Raw genomic sequence first — 12,621 nt, 5'->3', positions numbered from 1 at the left:
GAGGCCTTTCAGTCTTTGACGCAATCAGCCCAACGGGGGGGGTGGGTTATACTTTACAGACCCAGCAGGTATTGGACACATTCTCGACAGAGGACGAATCCCCCCGCATTAAGGGGTTTTTCCTAGAAGCAGGGCTGTCTTAAGACTGTCCTGTCAGCCTGGATTTCAGGAGACCAGAAAAGATCAGTTGGGAGTTAGATCCTGGGAGTTAGATCTTCGGCTCTGAGGATGGGCCTCCCGCACACGCATCCCGGCAGGTGGCTGGGACACCGCAGCAGTGTCCAGGGGCCAGGGAGCGTGATGGGCTCCCCAGAAGTCATGGTAACCACATTCTAGCTGGTTAAAGTTGGCCTGTCCCCCTAACGACCCCCCCCCCCGCCTACACACACACACACACACACACACACACACACACACACACACACACACACACACACACACACACACTCCCGCCTGGGGCACCCAGCATTCACTTGCGTCACATGCGGAACTCACTTCCAACCACAAGAGGGCGCCATTGGTCAGAACACATTTTAACATTCTGCCGCCCAAGTTCCTCCTCAGGCTTTCACCTGTTTCCGCGCTTGGCTGGTGCTTGGGTTTGTTCCTATAACTAGGACACAGTATGTTGGAAACTGTGCATATGGCCAGGCTTGGAATACAAGCTGCTCCCAGGTGACGGCCCTCCTGGCTTCGTCTCCTGAAAGCCCTGCCTCCTGCGAAGGGGAGAGAACAGGTGTGGGAACTGACCCGGCAAGCACACAGGGCACAGCCGCGGGTTCCTCTGTTTTGTGAGGCCCTCAGCCTATTGCACCCTCTCGAGTGATGGTTAAACGTCCAGACCCAGCAGGTATCGGCCACGTGCTCGAGAGAAGATGGATGCCTGGCCCCTGCTGTTCTGGGAAGGCGTGTCCCCCGCCCCCACCCCGGGTATCTCGGCCTGGAGAGGGCAGTGACCTCCCAGTCCCTCGGGACTTCTTCCCAATTGCCTCTCCTCCAAAAACATCACCGGGCCTGTCACCAATGGCAACACCTCCCCTTTCCACCGACCCCCTGACGGCTCACTCCCCGCCCTCCAGCATGACACGATGCCCCCAAACCTCTGCATTGCCCTCTCTGTTCATCCTCGGGGCCTTCACTTCACTCCACCTGAATATCTCCTTGTGGTGTTGGGGGTTGCCCCCTCCATCCTACCCTCCTTTCCAAGTTCGAGGGGTCTAGCAGCCACCCCCAGTGTCCCAGCCTCCCCTCGGGCTGCTCAGACACCACACCTCCCCACACAGGAAGTCCTCAGGGCTTGTCGTGGAACTTGCAATCCTGGTGGGTCTTTGGACTGGCAGCATCAGCAACGTGGGGGGTTTGTTAGATATGCACGAAGGGGGGCCCCACTTTGGCCTCCTGAGTGTGAATCGGCATTTTAACAGACTCCGGGAGTCATGGGTGCACGTTGTAGCTGGAGGAGCAGGCCCATGTCATCACGCCCCCTCCACCCCTCGGCTCTCCCCACCAAGGCCATTCTCTCTGCAAATGCCTTTCCTCCTCGGTCACCCTGGTTTCTCTTTGTGTCCCCCGCCCATCCCTGCTCTGTGATAAATTGGGTTTAAACCAGAGGAGGCGGGGGGGGAGCAAGTCCCACACGCTCCCAGCCGGCCTGGGGACCAAGACGCAGCTCAGCCAAGAACTAGACAAATGTGATGCCGGGTGACGGCAGACCTCGCTCCCCGGGAGGAAACGGCCCAGCCCTTGCTTCTGGACTGTTCTCATGCAGCTCCCTGCTCCCGCCCAGCGAAGGGAGGTCGGACCCACAGCTGACGGGCCTGTGTGCCCCGGCCTCCGAGGGCCACCCGGGCAGAGTTAGCAGGCGCATGGGCACCCAGGCCCATGAGCCCCAAGGTGTTAGAGGAGACACCAGCGAGTGGTGAACCCCAGAAACAGTTTACTCCAGCTCTGTGCCTCTTTTGATTATTTAGGTCAAAAGTGAGCTCATCAGCCTCACTCAGCTGCTGGGCAGCTGGCCAGGGCGGCCCTCGGATCCAAGTGTTTCCAGGTTGGAGGCCAACATCTGTGTGCTGCGGGCCACGTGTGCCCAGGGTCCTGAGACACTGCGTGTGGCTGCCAGATTCTGAACTCTTGCCCCCTGTTTGCTCCCCTGCCACTACCTTCAGCCGTCAGCCCACGGCCCGGCACGCCAGGGTCCCCCTTGGAGGCAGCTTCTGCAAGCATGAAGCGCCCCATCTCCTGGGCATATGAGATCATATATTTGGGAGTGGAGAGGGGGTGTAGCAGGGCTCCCTGAGCTCCAGGTCCTTCACGCATGTGGGCAGATCCAGACCCTCCTTAGCCAGCTGGTGGGTGGAAGGATGGGACCCTGAGGGCTGCTGAGCCTCGGCTCCTGGGGGTGGGCATCTCACACGGCCTTGCTCTGCGGCTGCAGCCATATGGGCACACAGGAGGCTTGGAGGGTCTACATCTTACATAAGATGCCTTATGTTTGTTAAGTCTAGGCACCTCTGAGTCACTGCTCCCAAAATATGGTGAGAGGCGAGATGCAAGGGGGCACGGAAGAGAGTTTTCCTGGCCCCGAGCTGGGTTCTGGTGTGTGGGCATCTTCGCTGTCTGCTTCTGAGGTCAGGCCCCCTCAGCATGTCCCCCGACACCTGGGAGTGGTGCAGGGACCCCTGGAGAGGAGGCCCAGCCTGGCCTGGCATTAGGGGGAAGCCCAGGGGTGGGAGGGGCGGGATGAGTGTGCTTGGCCCAGGAGGCAGCATGCAGACAGCTGAGAGCCCTGACTCCCAGCCAGACCATGGGGTTCACTCCGTCTGTGCTCACTGGCTGTGTGATTTTGGGCAACTTAACCCCTCTGTGTCTGTGTCTCCTCTCTCAGCTGTCTCATAGGGTTGTTATGAGGATTAGAGAAAGAATATCCTGACAAGCTTTTAGTTCAGTGGCTGGCCAGTAGCAACCCAGAAGAACAAAAGGAGGGTCCGGGCACAGGACTAGGGTTTCTGTTCCATCTCAACGTCCTACCTTAGCAGCCCAGCCCGAATCAGGCAAGTCGGCCAGCCATCTTTGTTGAGCCCTTGCTGTTGGGTACAGTGGGAGCAAGACCACTGTGAATCTAGGTTCCTGGCACTGAGACTTCAGTGATACACAAACAAAACAACAACAAAAACCCTGCTTCCATAAGAACTGAGCCAGCTCAGGAGTTCTGCGTGGAGCGCCCTGTACAGTGTGAAACACAATCACCGCCTTCTCGCCACGCGAGCGCGTGAGCTCTAATAGCAACAGCGGACAGGCTATTCTGAATGAAAGCGGGTGAGGACTTGCACACTCACCGAGGCCTCTGCTGTTGTGGACCCAGATTCCTATACCCGGAGCCCTTCGTCCTCCAGTGTGGATAAGAGCATAGAATCCACAGCCCGCTCACCCAGGTGTGCATTCTGTGTCACTGTCGCCGTCATTCCATCTGAGGGCCGGGGAGGATTTGGGATAAGACAGCTCTGGCTTTATTCCATGGCGTTTACAGCAGGCTTTCGCACACTGCAGAATTTCTATTTGTTGCATGTCATTCTGACTTGCATTTCAACCCACAAGTGGCTCCCTTCGGTTCAGAGACTTGGAAGTTAGCGCTTCCACTCGGCGCCTAGGCCTGCCCTCCTCTCGCTCCCGCGTGGATTGGCTGGCAGTGGCAGCTGCTGGCATTGCACAATTGGCTCGGATGTGGGCTGCACCGGCGGAGGAGGCCCTCCTGGTTTCTACGCTGTGACTCAGGCTCCTGTGCTGGGCTAAGTCAGGACAGAGGCTGTCACTCCACAGCGGCTCAGTGTTATCTCTGCCACAGATGTTGCTGTTGCAAGGAGCCCTGTCTCCTCTTCCGTTTCCACCAGATGCTCCTGAGCCTTCAGATGCCTGGGGGCTTCTCTCCCATGGTTGCAGCAAAGCCAACAAGAGCAATTCTCTAACGTGGGCGAGCACGAGGACCTCAGCTGCTAGGACTCGTGTAACATGTGGACCTTACAGTGTGTCCTGGAGGATTTAGCCAGCTGGTCAACCCAGCAGAGAAAATGATTCGGCGCTTACTGTGGAACAAAAACTGAATAAGCTCCAGGAAGGATGGGTTCTGCCTGGATCTTTGCCTTGCGAGATGGTTGTTGTGAGGTTGGGAAATAAAACACAGAAAATATTGGTGCATCTTTAGATAAGAGCAAGTCCTGGAAATTGCCCGGACGAGGCTCATGGAAATGCTGCAGTCTGCTCAGACGCCTACTTGGCACGCGTTTTACCTTGCAGCGCGGACGTGGCATAAGGATCCTAGGAGGAATCGTTTTATCATTAGATTTTCTTAGAGATTACGCAAAAGCCCGTCTCCCTGCTGCACACGTTAATTGCAGATATTTCTCCCCCTCGTTTCAGCTTGCAAGATGCTGGCATCGGATTCATCCTGGTCATAGACCGAAGGCAGGACAAATGGACCTCCGTGAAGGCGTCAGTCCTGCGAATAGCAGTAAGTGTCGGCGCCCCGGCTCTGTGACGTCCCACCTGCTCTTCTCCTGGGCTTGGGGATAGCAGCGTTTCACTTCTGGTGACCCTTCTGCCTGGGTGGCAGTGTGGGTTCTAGCTGTCACTGTGGTGCAGCGCCGAGGCGTACAGCCAGCTCAGAGCACCGCCCGGGTGGCCTGAGGCCTGGAGTCCCACCTCCTTGACTTCAGCAGTTGCTAAGGCGTGTGTGTGTGTGTGTGTGTGTGTGTGTGTGTCTGCGCACACACATGGGTGTGTATGCACACGTGTGTGTGTGTGTGCGTGTGTGTGTGTGTGTGTGTGTGTTCTCAAATGGGTTAACTCTTAGGCGGCCTGTTTTAATTAGAAAACAATTCCACCAGCTGGCTTATTTCTGACCATTGAGTATGTGAGCTGCCCAGGATTTACTGTGTACTCATTCTTTAATAGAGCACAAAGTCCTGAGTAACAGGGCACTGAGTGTGTTACAGAGCGTCTTCAGGCTACAAGTTTTAACTATATCGAATAGCTTCTTCTACGTGACCCTCTCCTTTCCGTGGACTGTGTATTCCATAGTTTTACGACTGACTCAGATGCCTGTGTCTTTCTTGGGAACCCCATCCTGCACTTGGTAACCCTCGCTGCCAAGGAATTTATCTTTACGTCCGTGGAGCTGTTTTGCAGCCTGTGTGCCACCCTCCAGGGCAGAACAGCTGGTCTGTGTCCTGGCTGTGTTTAGCTTGCCGTGATTATTTAGGAGGGAAGAGTTAAGTCAGCAGGGAGCCCTGAATCTTATTTTTGCCAGTAGCTTCCACCCCCGCTCACGATCTCCACTGTGGAGCACTGCTCACCACACTGGGTTCCACCCACGCTCGCCTCCCAGCCGCCAAAGGACCGAAAAGCGATTGTTGGCAAGCAGGGTGACCCAGAGCGACTTGGACTTGGCCGGGTCTCCCTGGGCGGTGATGGCTCCGCTGCTCCCAAGCGTTTCTTAAAAACCTAATGCCCGGCGGAGTGAAATTCTCCTCCCCTCTTGTTCTGGGTCTTGCGTTCAGCCATCTTTGGTTCTTGGCCTCAGAGAGGCTGCTGTGGTGGGGTTCTGGGTAGAGTGGAAGAATCGACTCCTTCCTTACATTCTGCCTCATTATTTCATCTTAACGATGATTAAAGGCTCGGGGTCTGCTCTGGCTCCTACAGTTCACATCGTTTTGGGGCAAGCCTGTTCTTTACTACTGGATCCCACCTGTGTCTTTGGGATAAAGCGTCTCCCTGCACCGCCCCAGGTGTCCCCTGCCCAGGCCCCCCCTGGCACACACTTCCCATGACCTCATTTATCTGAAACAGATCAAAACACTTCAGAGCATTTCCAAAGACGTCAGTGTGTTATGTCAGCGATTTCCAACCTTTCTCATCGCATGGAACACGTGAACTGCAGCACACCAAAAAATATATATTGTTTGCCGACCTGACAAAAAATAGTTATAATTTTGATTCATTCACACCTATGCCTATTGTTGTGTTGGCCATTGTCAGTTTTTTATTTGATAATCTAAGGGAAAAGAGGTCAGCCCCCCGACTAAATAGATATCACATGTTTTAAAAATTCTTACAGCACACCGGTTGGAAAAAAAATCACTGTTATATAATCAGATTTCCTTTGTTTTAAAATCCTCATAAACTTACAGAGTACTCTTTTTTAAAGAGTGTGGCTTTTTTTTTTCTATCCTTTTTCCTGTAAGTCACAGAGTTCCCCAGTACTGGTTTGGAAATCCCAGAAGTCAGCATTTTTCTAGCAGAATTGTCAAAGATTCTCATTGCACTCTGATGCTTCTTGTTATAAAAAATTACTGATATCAATGCGAAAAATTCTATTAATGTATTGAACACATTTGTGAAAACCCTGTTCTGTGCCTGGAACGTGAAGGTGTTGGGGACATAAGGGGAGAAGAGCAAGCAGGGTGCAGACAGCTGACAGACATTGTGGTCAGAGTTATGCCCAGAGACACCAGAAAAATATATAGGGGTGCCTGAGACAGCACAGGCCATAGGGGTGGGCAGGACACTACGAGCCAAGCCCTGCTGCCTTCCTTGAGCATACATCCACCTCTGAGCCAGGGTGTCGGTCTGATCTCTACCATGGCTCTGTGGTAGGACCAGGAGGTGGGAGACAGAACTGGCGCCAGAGCTGGTACTCATGCTGCCACCTTCAGCCAGGCTATACTATATCCAAGGGGGCTCTGGGAAAACAACCACCCAGCACCCGCTAGGCCAGCACCCTCGGGAGGAATCGGCACATGGGCGGCTCCAGGGTGCACAATTCCACGGGGGCACCTGGCCAGCTGCAGGTGCCACAGAAGCAAGTCGGTGGCAGCGGCTCTACTCATCTCCAAGGGTGTCTGGACCCCCGGTTGAGGCTCAGCCCTTACATAACACCACGTAGTTCAGGGCTATTTTTTGCCACCATGTGTACTGTCTCCTGAGCTGAGCTTTCCTTAATTTGGGGTGTTCGTTTTCCTTTCTTGGATGCCTTCAGCTTGGCTTGGAAGAGAAGAATAAGGCATTGGAGGAGCCAACGTCTAATGTTCCTAAAATCAGACTTGCTGTGCCTCCATCCAAAACAGAGCCTTCATCGGCTCTCATGGGCAGTGGGGGCAATGGGTGCTCTGACCTGGCACAGGTCAGGCTCTCTACCGGTGGACACAAGCAGAAACAAGACTCGAAGCTGAGAATTCAAGCATCACTCTTTGTTTGTCCAACAGTTGGTTCAAAGTTTGGACTGTCCTGGGATAGATGCCTCTTTGATAAAATACCAGTGTATGTCTTCTAGGATTCCACTTCAAGTTTTAACCCACTCTTACTACGTCTGTGTGTGTGTGTGTGTGTGTGTGGTGTTAGCATGGTGGAGGGTTGTAATGGAGTGTACATATTTAAGTTTAGAGCTAGCCTAATTCAGGCTCAATCTATGTCCTAGGGCATGCCATTGAAGGAAATTGCAGTTCAGGTCGTTTCAGTCCGCGTGGGGAGAACTCAGGGTTTTGCCTGTAAAGCCAATGCCATCTGTGTGTGCACAAAGTGTCTGAGGGACCCAGGAATTGTAGGGCATTCAGTAAATACACCATGTGTGGTAAAATAATATTATGTTAAACAATGTTACTAAATGCCTACTGCATGCCAGTTCCCGGAGGTCTAAGCAGAGGTGGTGATGCCAGGGGAGGGGAGGGTGTGGGCAGAGGCGCTGCTGGTCCCAGAAGAGCAGGCAGCCCAGGTGTCCCGATGTTGAGAGTATTCGGTGGAATGACTGTCCTTCCTTCAGAGATTACCCCCTTCCTACTCATTTTTCATTAAAATGTCTTTTCCTTAATGGTGTTTATGACCGTCTCAACCGTACTCACCGGGGGCTGGTCTTAGATGCCCCATCCGGCAGGCTTGCACCTAGACCTCCCCAGCAGCAGCCCCGGCGGCCGGAGGCCTCTGTTCACAGACAGCTTTTCTGATTCAGACCCTGGGTTTTTCATCTCCTAATACTGAGATCCACGCTTCCAAGTTCATATTTATTACACAAACTTGTGTTTGTTGTTTGGCTACTATGAGACAAATGTCATTGGTCAGGCTTCAGCTGCTCCACGTGAAATTAAACATCTCACGTCAGGCTGGATAACTGTGGCTTTGGCACAAGTTAAGGCAGTGACTTGAACTTGGGGAGGATTTCAAACAGCCTTCCCCCAAGCACCAGGGTTCCGCGGAACTTCTTCATCCATTGGCTCCAGTTGCGTTGCCTCTTCGTTTAGTAAGATTCTGAGAATATGAATTCAGAAGCCAGTTGAGTCCTCTTCATCTATCCCCAAATTGCACATGTAGAGTCATCACATCCTATGTGTTCCTAAGTCAGTCAAGGTCAGCCCCTGAAAACAAACAATATTGCTTTCATATGACACAGGAACCTATTGTAATCATTTTCTGATTGCTTGATTCATGAGTAAGTTGCAACAAGATGTTATGTTATAGCCTCCATCTCAAATCCTCCATCCAGTTACCTTTATATTTTTAAAATAAAGTTTTATTTTCTCCCAGATGGCTTTTAGTACATATGGTTGGCTCCAACCCAGAGAAAATGTAATTTACCGTTGTTTGTATTCAAAATATTGTTTGTGTATGTCACTAAGCCTTCTCACTTGGCTAGGATCTTACAACTACTCTCTTTAATATAAAGATTCAACAACTTAAAGAAATGGAAACACTAAAGCAGAGAAAATGAACCGGTTTTCACGTAGACAGTCACCTCCAGCCACAGGCTCAGCAAGGTCAGTGCCTCCTCCCAGGACGGGGCGAGCGAGGCCCACTGCCGGTGGCTTTCCTCGCCGCCTGAGCTGAGTTCATCTACGGGAAATCGCTGAAGGACCAGGGCACAGTTTTATCCTATGCATTCAAACCTGTACTTACAGAGCACATCTGCCCCGAGGTGTGAATTAGGGCGGCAAAAGCAACATTGACATTTAGAAAAGCGTGACTCGCTGTCGCCTCTAGAAAGAGACTGTCGTCAGGATGTCTTCCTTAAAGAGTGGGGGCCAGTTTCACAAATGATGGTGACAGGTTTGCACGGTCCTCCTGCTGGTAAATGGCCCGGAATCTGCCCTCGGGCTGCCGACTCTCCACGTGGTTCTCTGAGTTGTCTTTTCCGCTCGAAGGAGTCAAACTCAGTGACCATTGGCGGGAGTCAGCAGGGGCAGCACAGTGGAGAGCTCACGGCTCGCTGGGGTGCTTATTCACAGGCCCCTCCTGAGCTGCGGGTCCTGCTGTGAATATGGGTGGCTGTGCCAGGCACCTCCAGCGGCTGGGCAGAATGCACCTTGTGACAGCTCCCCTGGCCCACAGGGCTGCAGACACATAGCGAGCGCCTGCTAAGGTGCTGGCGACCGAGGACACATGGTCCCCGTCACCCGGGCTATGGCGGTGGTACGCAGACTCGCTGGGGAACCTGTGGGGAGGGTGTGTCTCAGGGATGCAGGCAGGAAGGGTATGTGCTCCACACCCAACCCAGAGGCCGCCATCACTGGAGTCTTAGCACTGCCCTCAAGGTTCCCAGATGGCAATGGAGGTGCCTGGCAGGCACTGAGGGCCTTCAGGTGGAAGCTCAAGGAGTGGCCGGGTCGCAGGCACAGCGTGGATGTCACCAGTAGGTGGGTGGCGGTGTTAACCCCGGATGGCGTAACCAGGGAATATCCATGGGTGCTGTGGGTTCTGGTGTGCCGATGGGCCGCCCCGCAGGTCCCTGGCTTAGGGTCTTCTGCCAGCCCTGCTTAGATGGGCATGGATGTTAGAGGTGGGCCAGGATGACCTCTGAGCCAAGGTATCTGTTTCAGGCCTTGGGGCTGTGTCATTCTGTTCGTGTATTACAGTGATGGCGAACCTATGACACGCGTGTCAGAGGTGACACGCGAACTCATTTTTTTGGTTGATTTTTCTTTGTTAAATGGCATTTAAATATATAAAACAAATATCGAAAATATAAGTCTTTGTTTTACTATGGTTGCAGATATCAAAAAATTTCTATATGTGACATGGCACCAGAGTTAAGTTAGGGTTTTTCAAAATGCTGACACGCCGAGCTCAAAAGGTTCGCCATCACTGGTGTATTATATTTTAGGTGCCTGTAGCCTGGTTATCCAGAAATCGAACTCACTTGCTTCAGAATTTCTTGTTTTAGTAATGGGGTCTCCCTGGATTTCAGCATCTGGAAGTCATCTGGCGTCTAGAAGAGCCTTTTACTATGTATCTGTCATCGCCAAGTTTTTGAGCGCTTCGTGTGAGCACTGTGCTAAACTCTGCGTGTACATTAAGTCACTTAACCCTCAAGAGAGCAGTGAGGAAGGCACTCTGTTACCTCTGCTTCAAAATGGGGAAACTGAGGCACGGGGAGGTTAAGTAACTTGCCCAAGGCCAGGTACCTTGTAAGCAAAGCTGGTAGCTGAACACATTCACATAATTGTATCTAAGAGTGTGTGTGCACACGCTTATTTTTATCTTTCCTTCAGCTTGTGTGTGTGTGTGTGTGTATGGCTTCATTTCTGTTTGACAAGTATAGTTCCCTGGGGCTGTCAAAACAAAGTTCCCAGACTCCATGGTTTAAACAACAGAACTTTATTACCTCACAGTCTGGAGGCCGGACGTTCAAGATCAAGGCAGGGCTGGTTCCCTTTGTGGCCACAGGGAGAACGTATTCCACCCTCTCCCCCAGCTTCTGGGGTAGCTGGTGATCTTTGGTGACCCCTGGTTCGTAGACCCATCACCCATCTCTGCCTTCATCTTCACGTGGCGTTCTCCCGGTGGGTTTTGTGTCCAGATTTCCCATTTTCACGAGTCATTGGGTTGGAGGCCCGTGCTAATAACTTATTTTAGCGTAACTGCCTCCGTAAAGACCCCATCGCCAAATATGATCACATTCTGAGGCACTAGGGGTTTGGTCTTCAACATCTGAACTTCAGAGGACACAATTCCGTCTGTAACAAGGGTAACAAGCTTTTGACTTTCTCGTTTGTAAGTAACATCAAGCAGTGTGACTTTTTCCCTTTTCTCTTAAGAGGTGGTGATGCCCCTGACGGAGTCCAGTGTCTATAACCTTTGTTGTGTTGAAACACCTGGACCAGGTCTTCCCTGTCCGGCCTGTGCAGTTAGCTGCAGGTGTGTGGGACCCCTACGTCAGCTACAGCGGTCCACCAGCGATGCCACGCCCTCTGTTCCCCTGCAGGCATCCTTCCCGGCAAACCTCCAGCTCGTCCTTGTTCTGCGACCAACAGGATTTTTCCAAAGGACTCTCTCTGACCTCGCTTTCAAATTCAACAGAGATGACTTTAAGATGAAGGTTCCAGTAAGTACACCCGGCTTTAGCTCTGTAGGCAGAACTAAACATAATTGCATTCTTGGCCCATCTATGATAATCGAAATTCTCAAGGTGCTAACCTCAGTGCTGTGAGCATAACTAAAGCCCCAAACGACTCAGGCGGAAATTGTACTTCCTCTTATGCAACCAGGAGCAGTATGATCCTTCATTCCCACCTGCCACTCTGCACCCCTGGGGTGACTGTGCAAAGCATGGCCTTGGATGGGCCACCTTCAGAGTACAGGCATTTCGTCAGAGCCATGAGTCTAGAACGTTCTTATAGCAAGTCAAGCTGAAGAACAAGGGAGCCCAGGGGACAAGAGAAGGCCCGGGGAAGTGTGTGCAAGCATCCCTCATGCCTGCAGAGGGTGGGAGCTGTAGGCCTTGGCCCTGCAGGCCGATCCCTCCCTCATCTCCTCACTCCAGCTCACATCAGCCAAATTAGTGAGTTGGCAAAAACGGGTTTCACAAAGAGAAAATGGAGTCCTCTCTGCTGAGAACTGTTTTCTACTTTAAGTGGACATTTTAGCCTACTTTATAAAATGAAGATCATGCGCCCTAGCCGGTTTGGCTCAGTGGCTAGAGTGTCCGCCTGCAGACTGAAGGGTCACGAGTTCAATTCCAGTCAAGGGCAGGTACCTCAGTTGCAGGCTCATCATGTGAGGGAGGAGATCAATCGATGTGTTTCTCTCACATCAATGTTTCTCTTTCTCTCTCTGTCTCTCCCCCTCCCTTCCACTCTGTCTAAAAATCAATGGGAAAATTATCCTTGGGTGAAGATTAAAATTAAAAAAAAGATCATGCTTCAATCAAAAGACCTCCACATTGGCACTGTTGACGTTTGGGCAGGATTGTTCTCTGTGGTGGGGCTGACCTGTGCATGATCTTACCCCTACCCTCCGCCCACCAAATGCCAGCACCACCCTCTCTACCCCCCAACATGTGACAATCAAAAATGTCTCCAGACATTTTCAAGTGTCCCCTGAGGGACAGAATAGCCCGGGGGGGGGGAGGGCGGGGAGGGAAGACCGCTGCTTTAAACTAATGCAGCATTTAATAATACATGAGGTGGTTTCAAATCACATTTGGGCTAAACCTCTCCAGACCTGTTTTGTAGTATCTGTGTGACAGCTTACAAAGCAAAGGCTATATTTTCACCCAGAACTCATGGGCAGAATGACCTCAGAAAGGACAAGAAAAAAACCCACATTAAAACAATAAAACAGAGGAAAATCGACCAGAACTGG

The 12,621-nt window shown here is 52.1% G+C and overlaps 1 protein-coding gene across 5 annotated transcripts in view; it reads left to right on the top strand.

The window, feature by feature from the left end:
* The window catches only part of MCF2L (MCF.2 cell line derived transforming sequence like), a 164,330-nt gene that overhangs the window by 122,985 nt on the left and 28,724 nt on the right, over window positions 1-12,621 (top strand). For all 5 annotated transcript variants that reach the window (XR_002828765.1, XM_023752445.1, XM_023752448.1 and 2 more), the window contains 2 exons: window positions 4,414-4,504; window positions 11,243-11,362. Coding sequence is in view for 4 of the 5 variants with exons in the window: in XM_023752445.1 (XP_023608213.1) it covers window positions 4,414-4,504; window positions 11,243-11,362 (211 nt within the window). In the remaining variant the exon portion in view is untranslated. The remainder of the gene's footprint in view (window positions 1-4,413; window positions 4,505-11,242; window positions 11,363-12,621) is intronic.

The sequence above is a fragment of the Myotis lucifugus genome, unplaced genomic scaffold (assembly GCF_000147115.1).
Source record: "Myotis lucifugus unplaced genomic scaffold, Myoluc2.0 scaffold_33, whole genome shotgun sequence".
NCBI lineage: Eukaryota > Metazoa > Chordata > Mammalia > Chiroptera > Vespertilionidae > Myotis > Myotis lucifugus.
The sequence above is the reverse complement of the archived record's forward strand: the minus strand, read 5'-3'. Positions and strand labels throughout refer to the sequence as shown.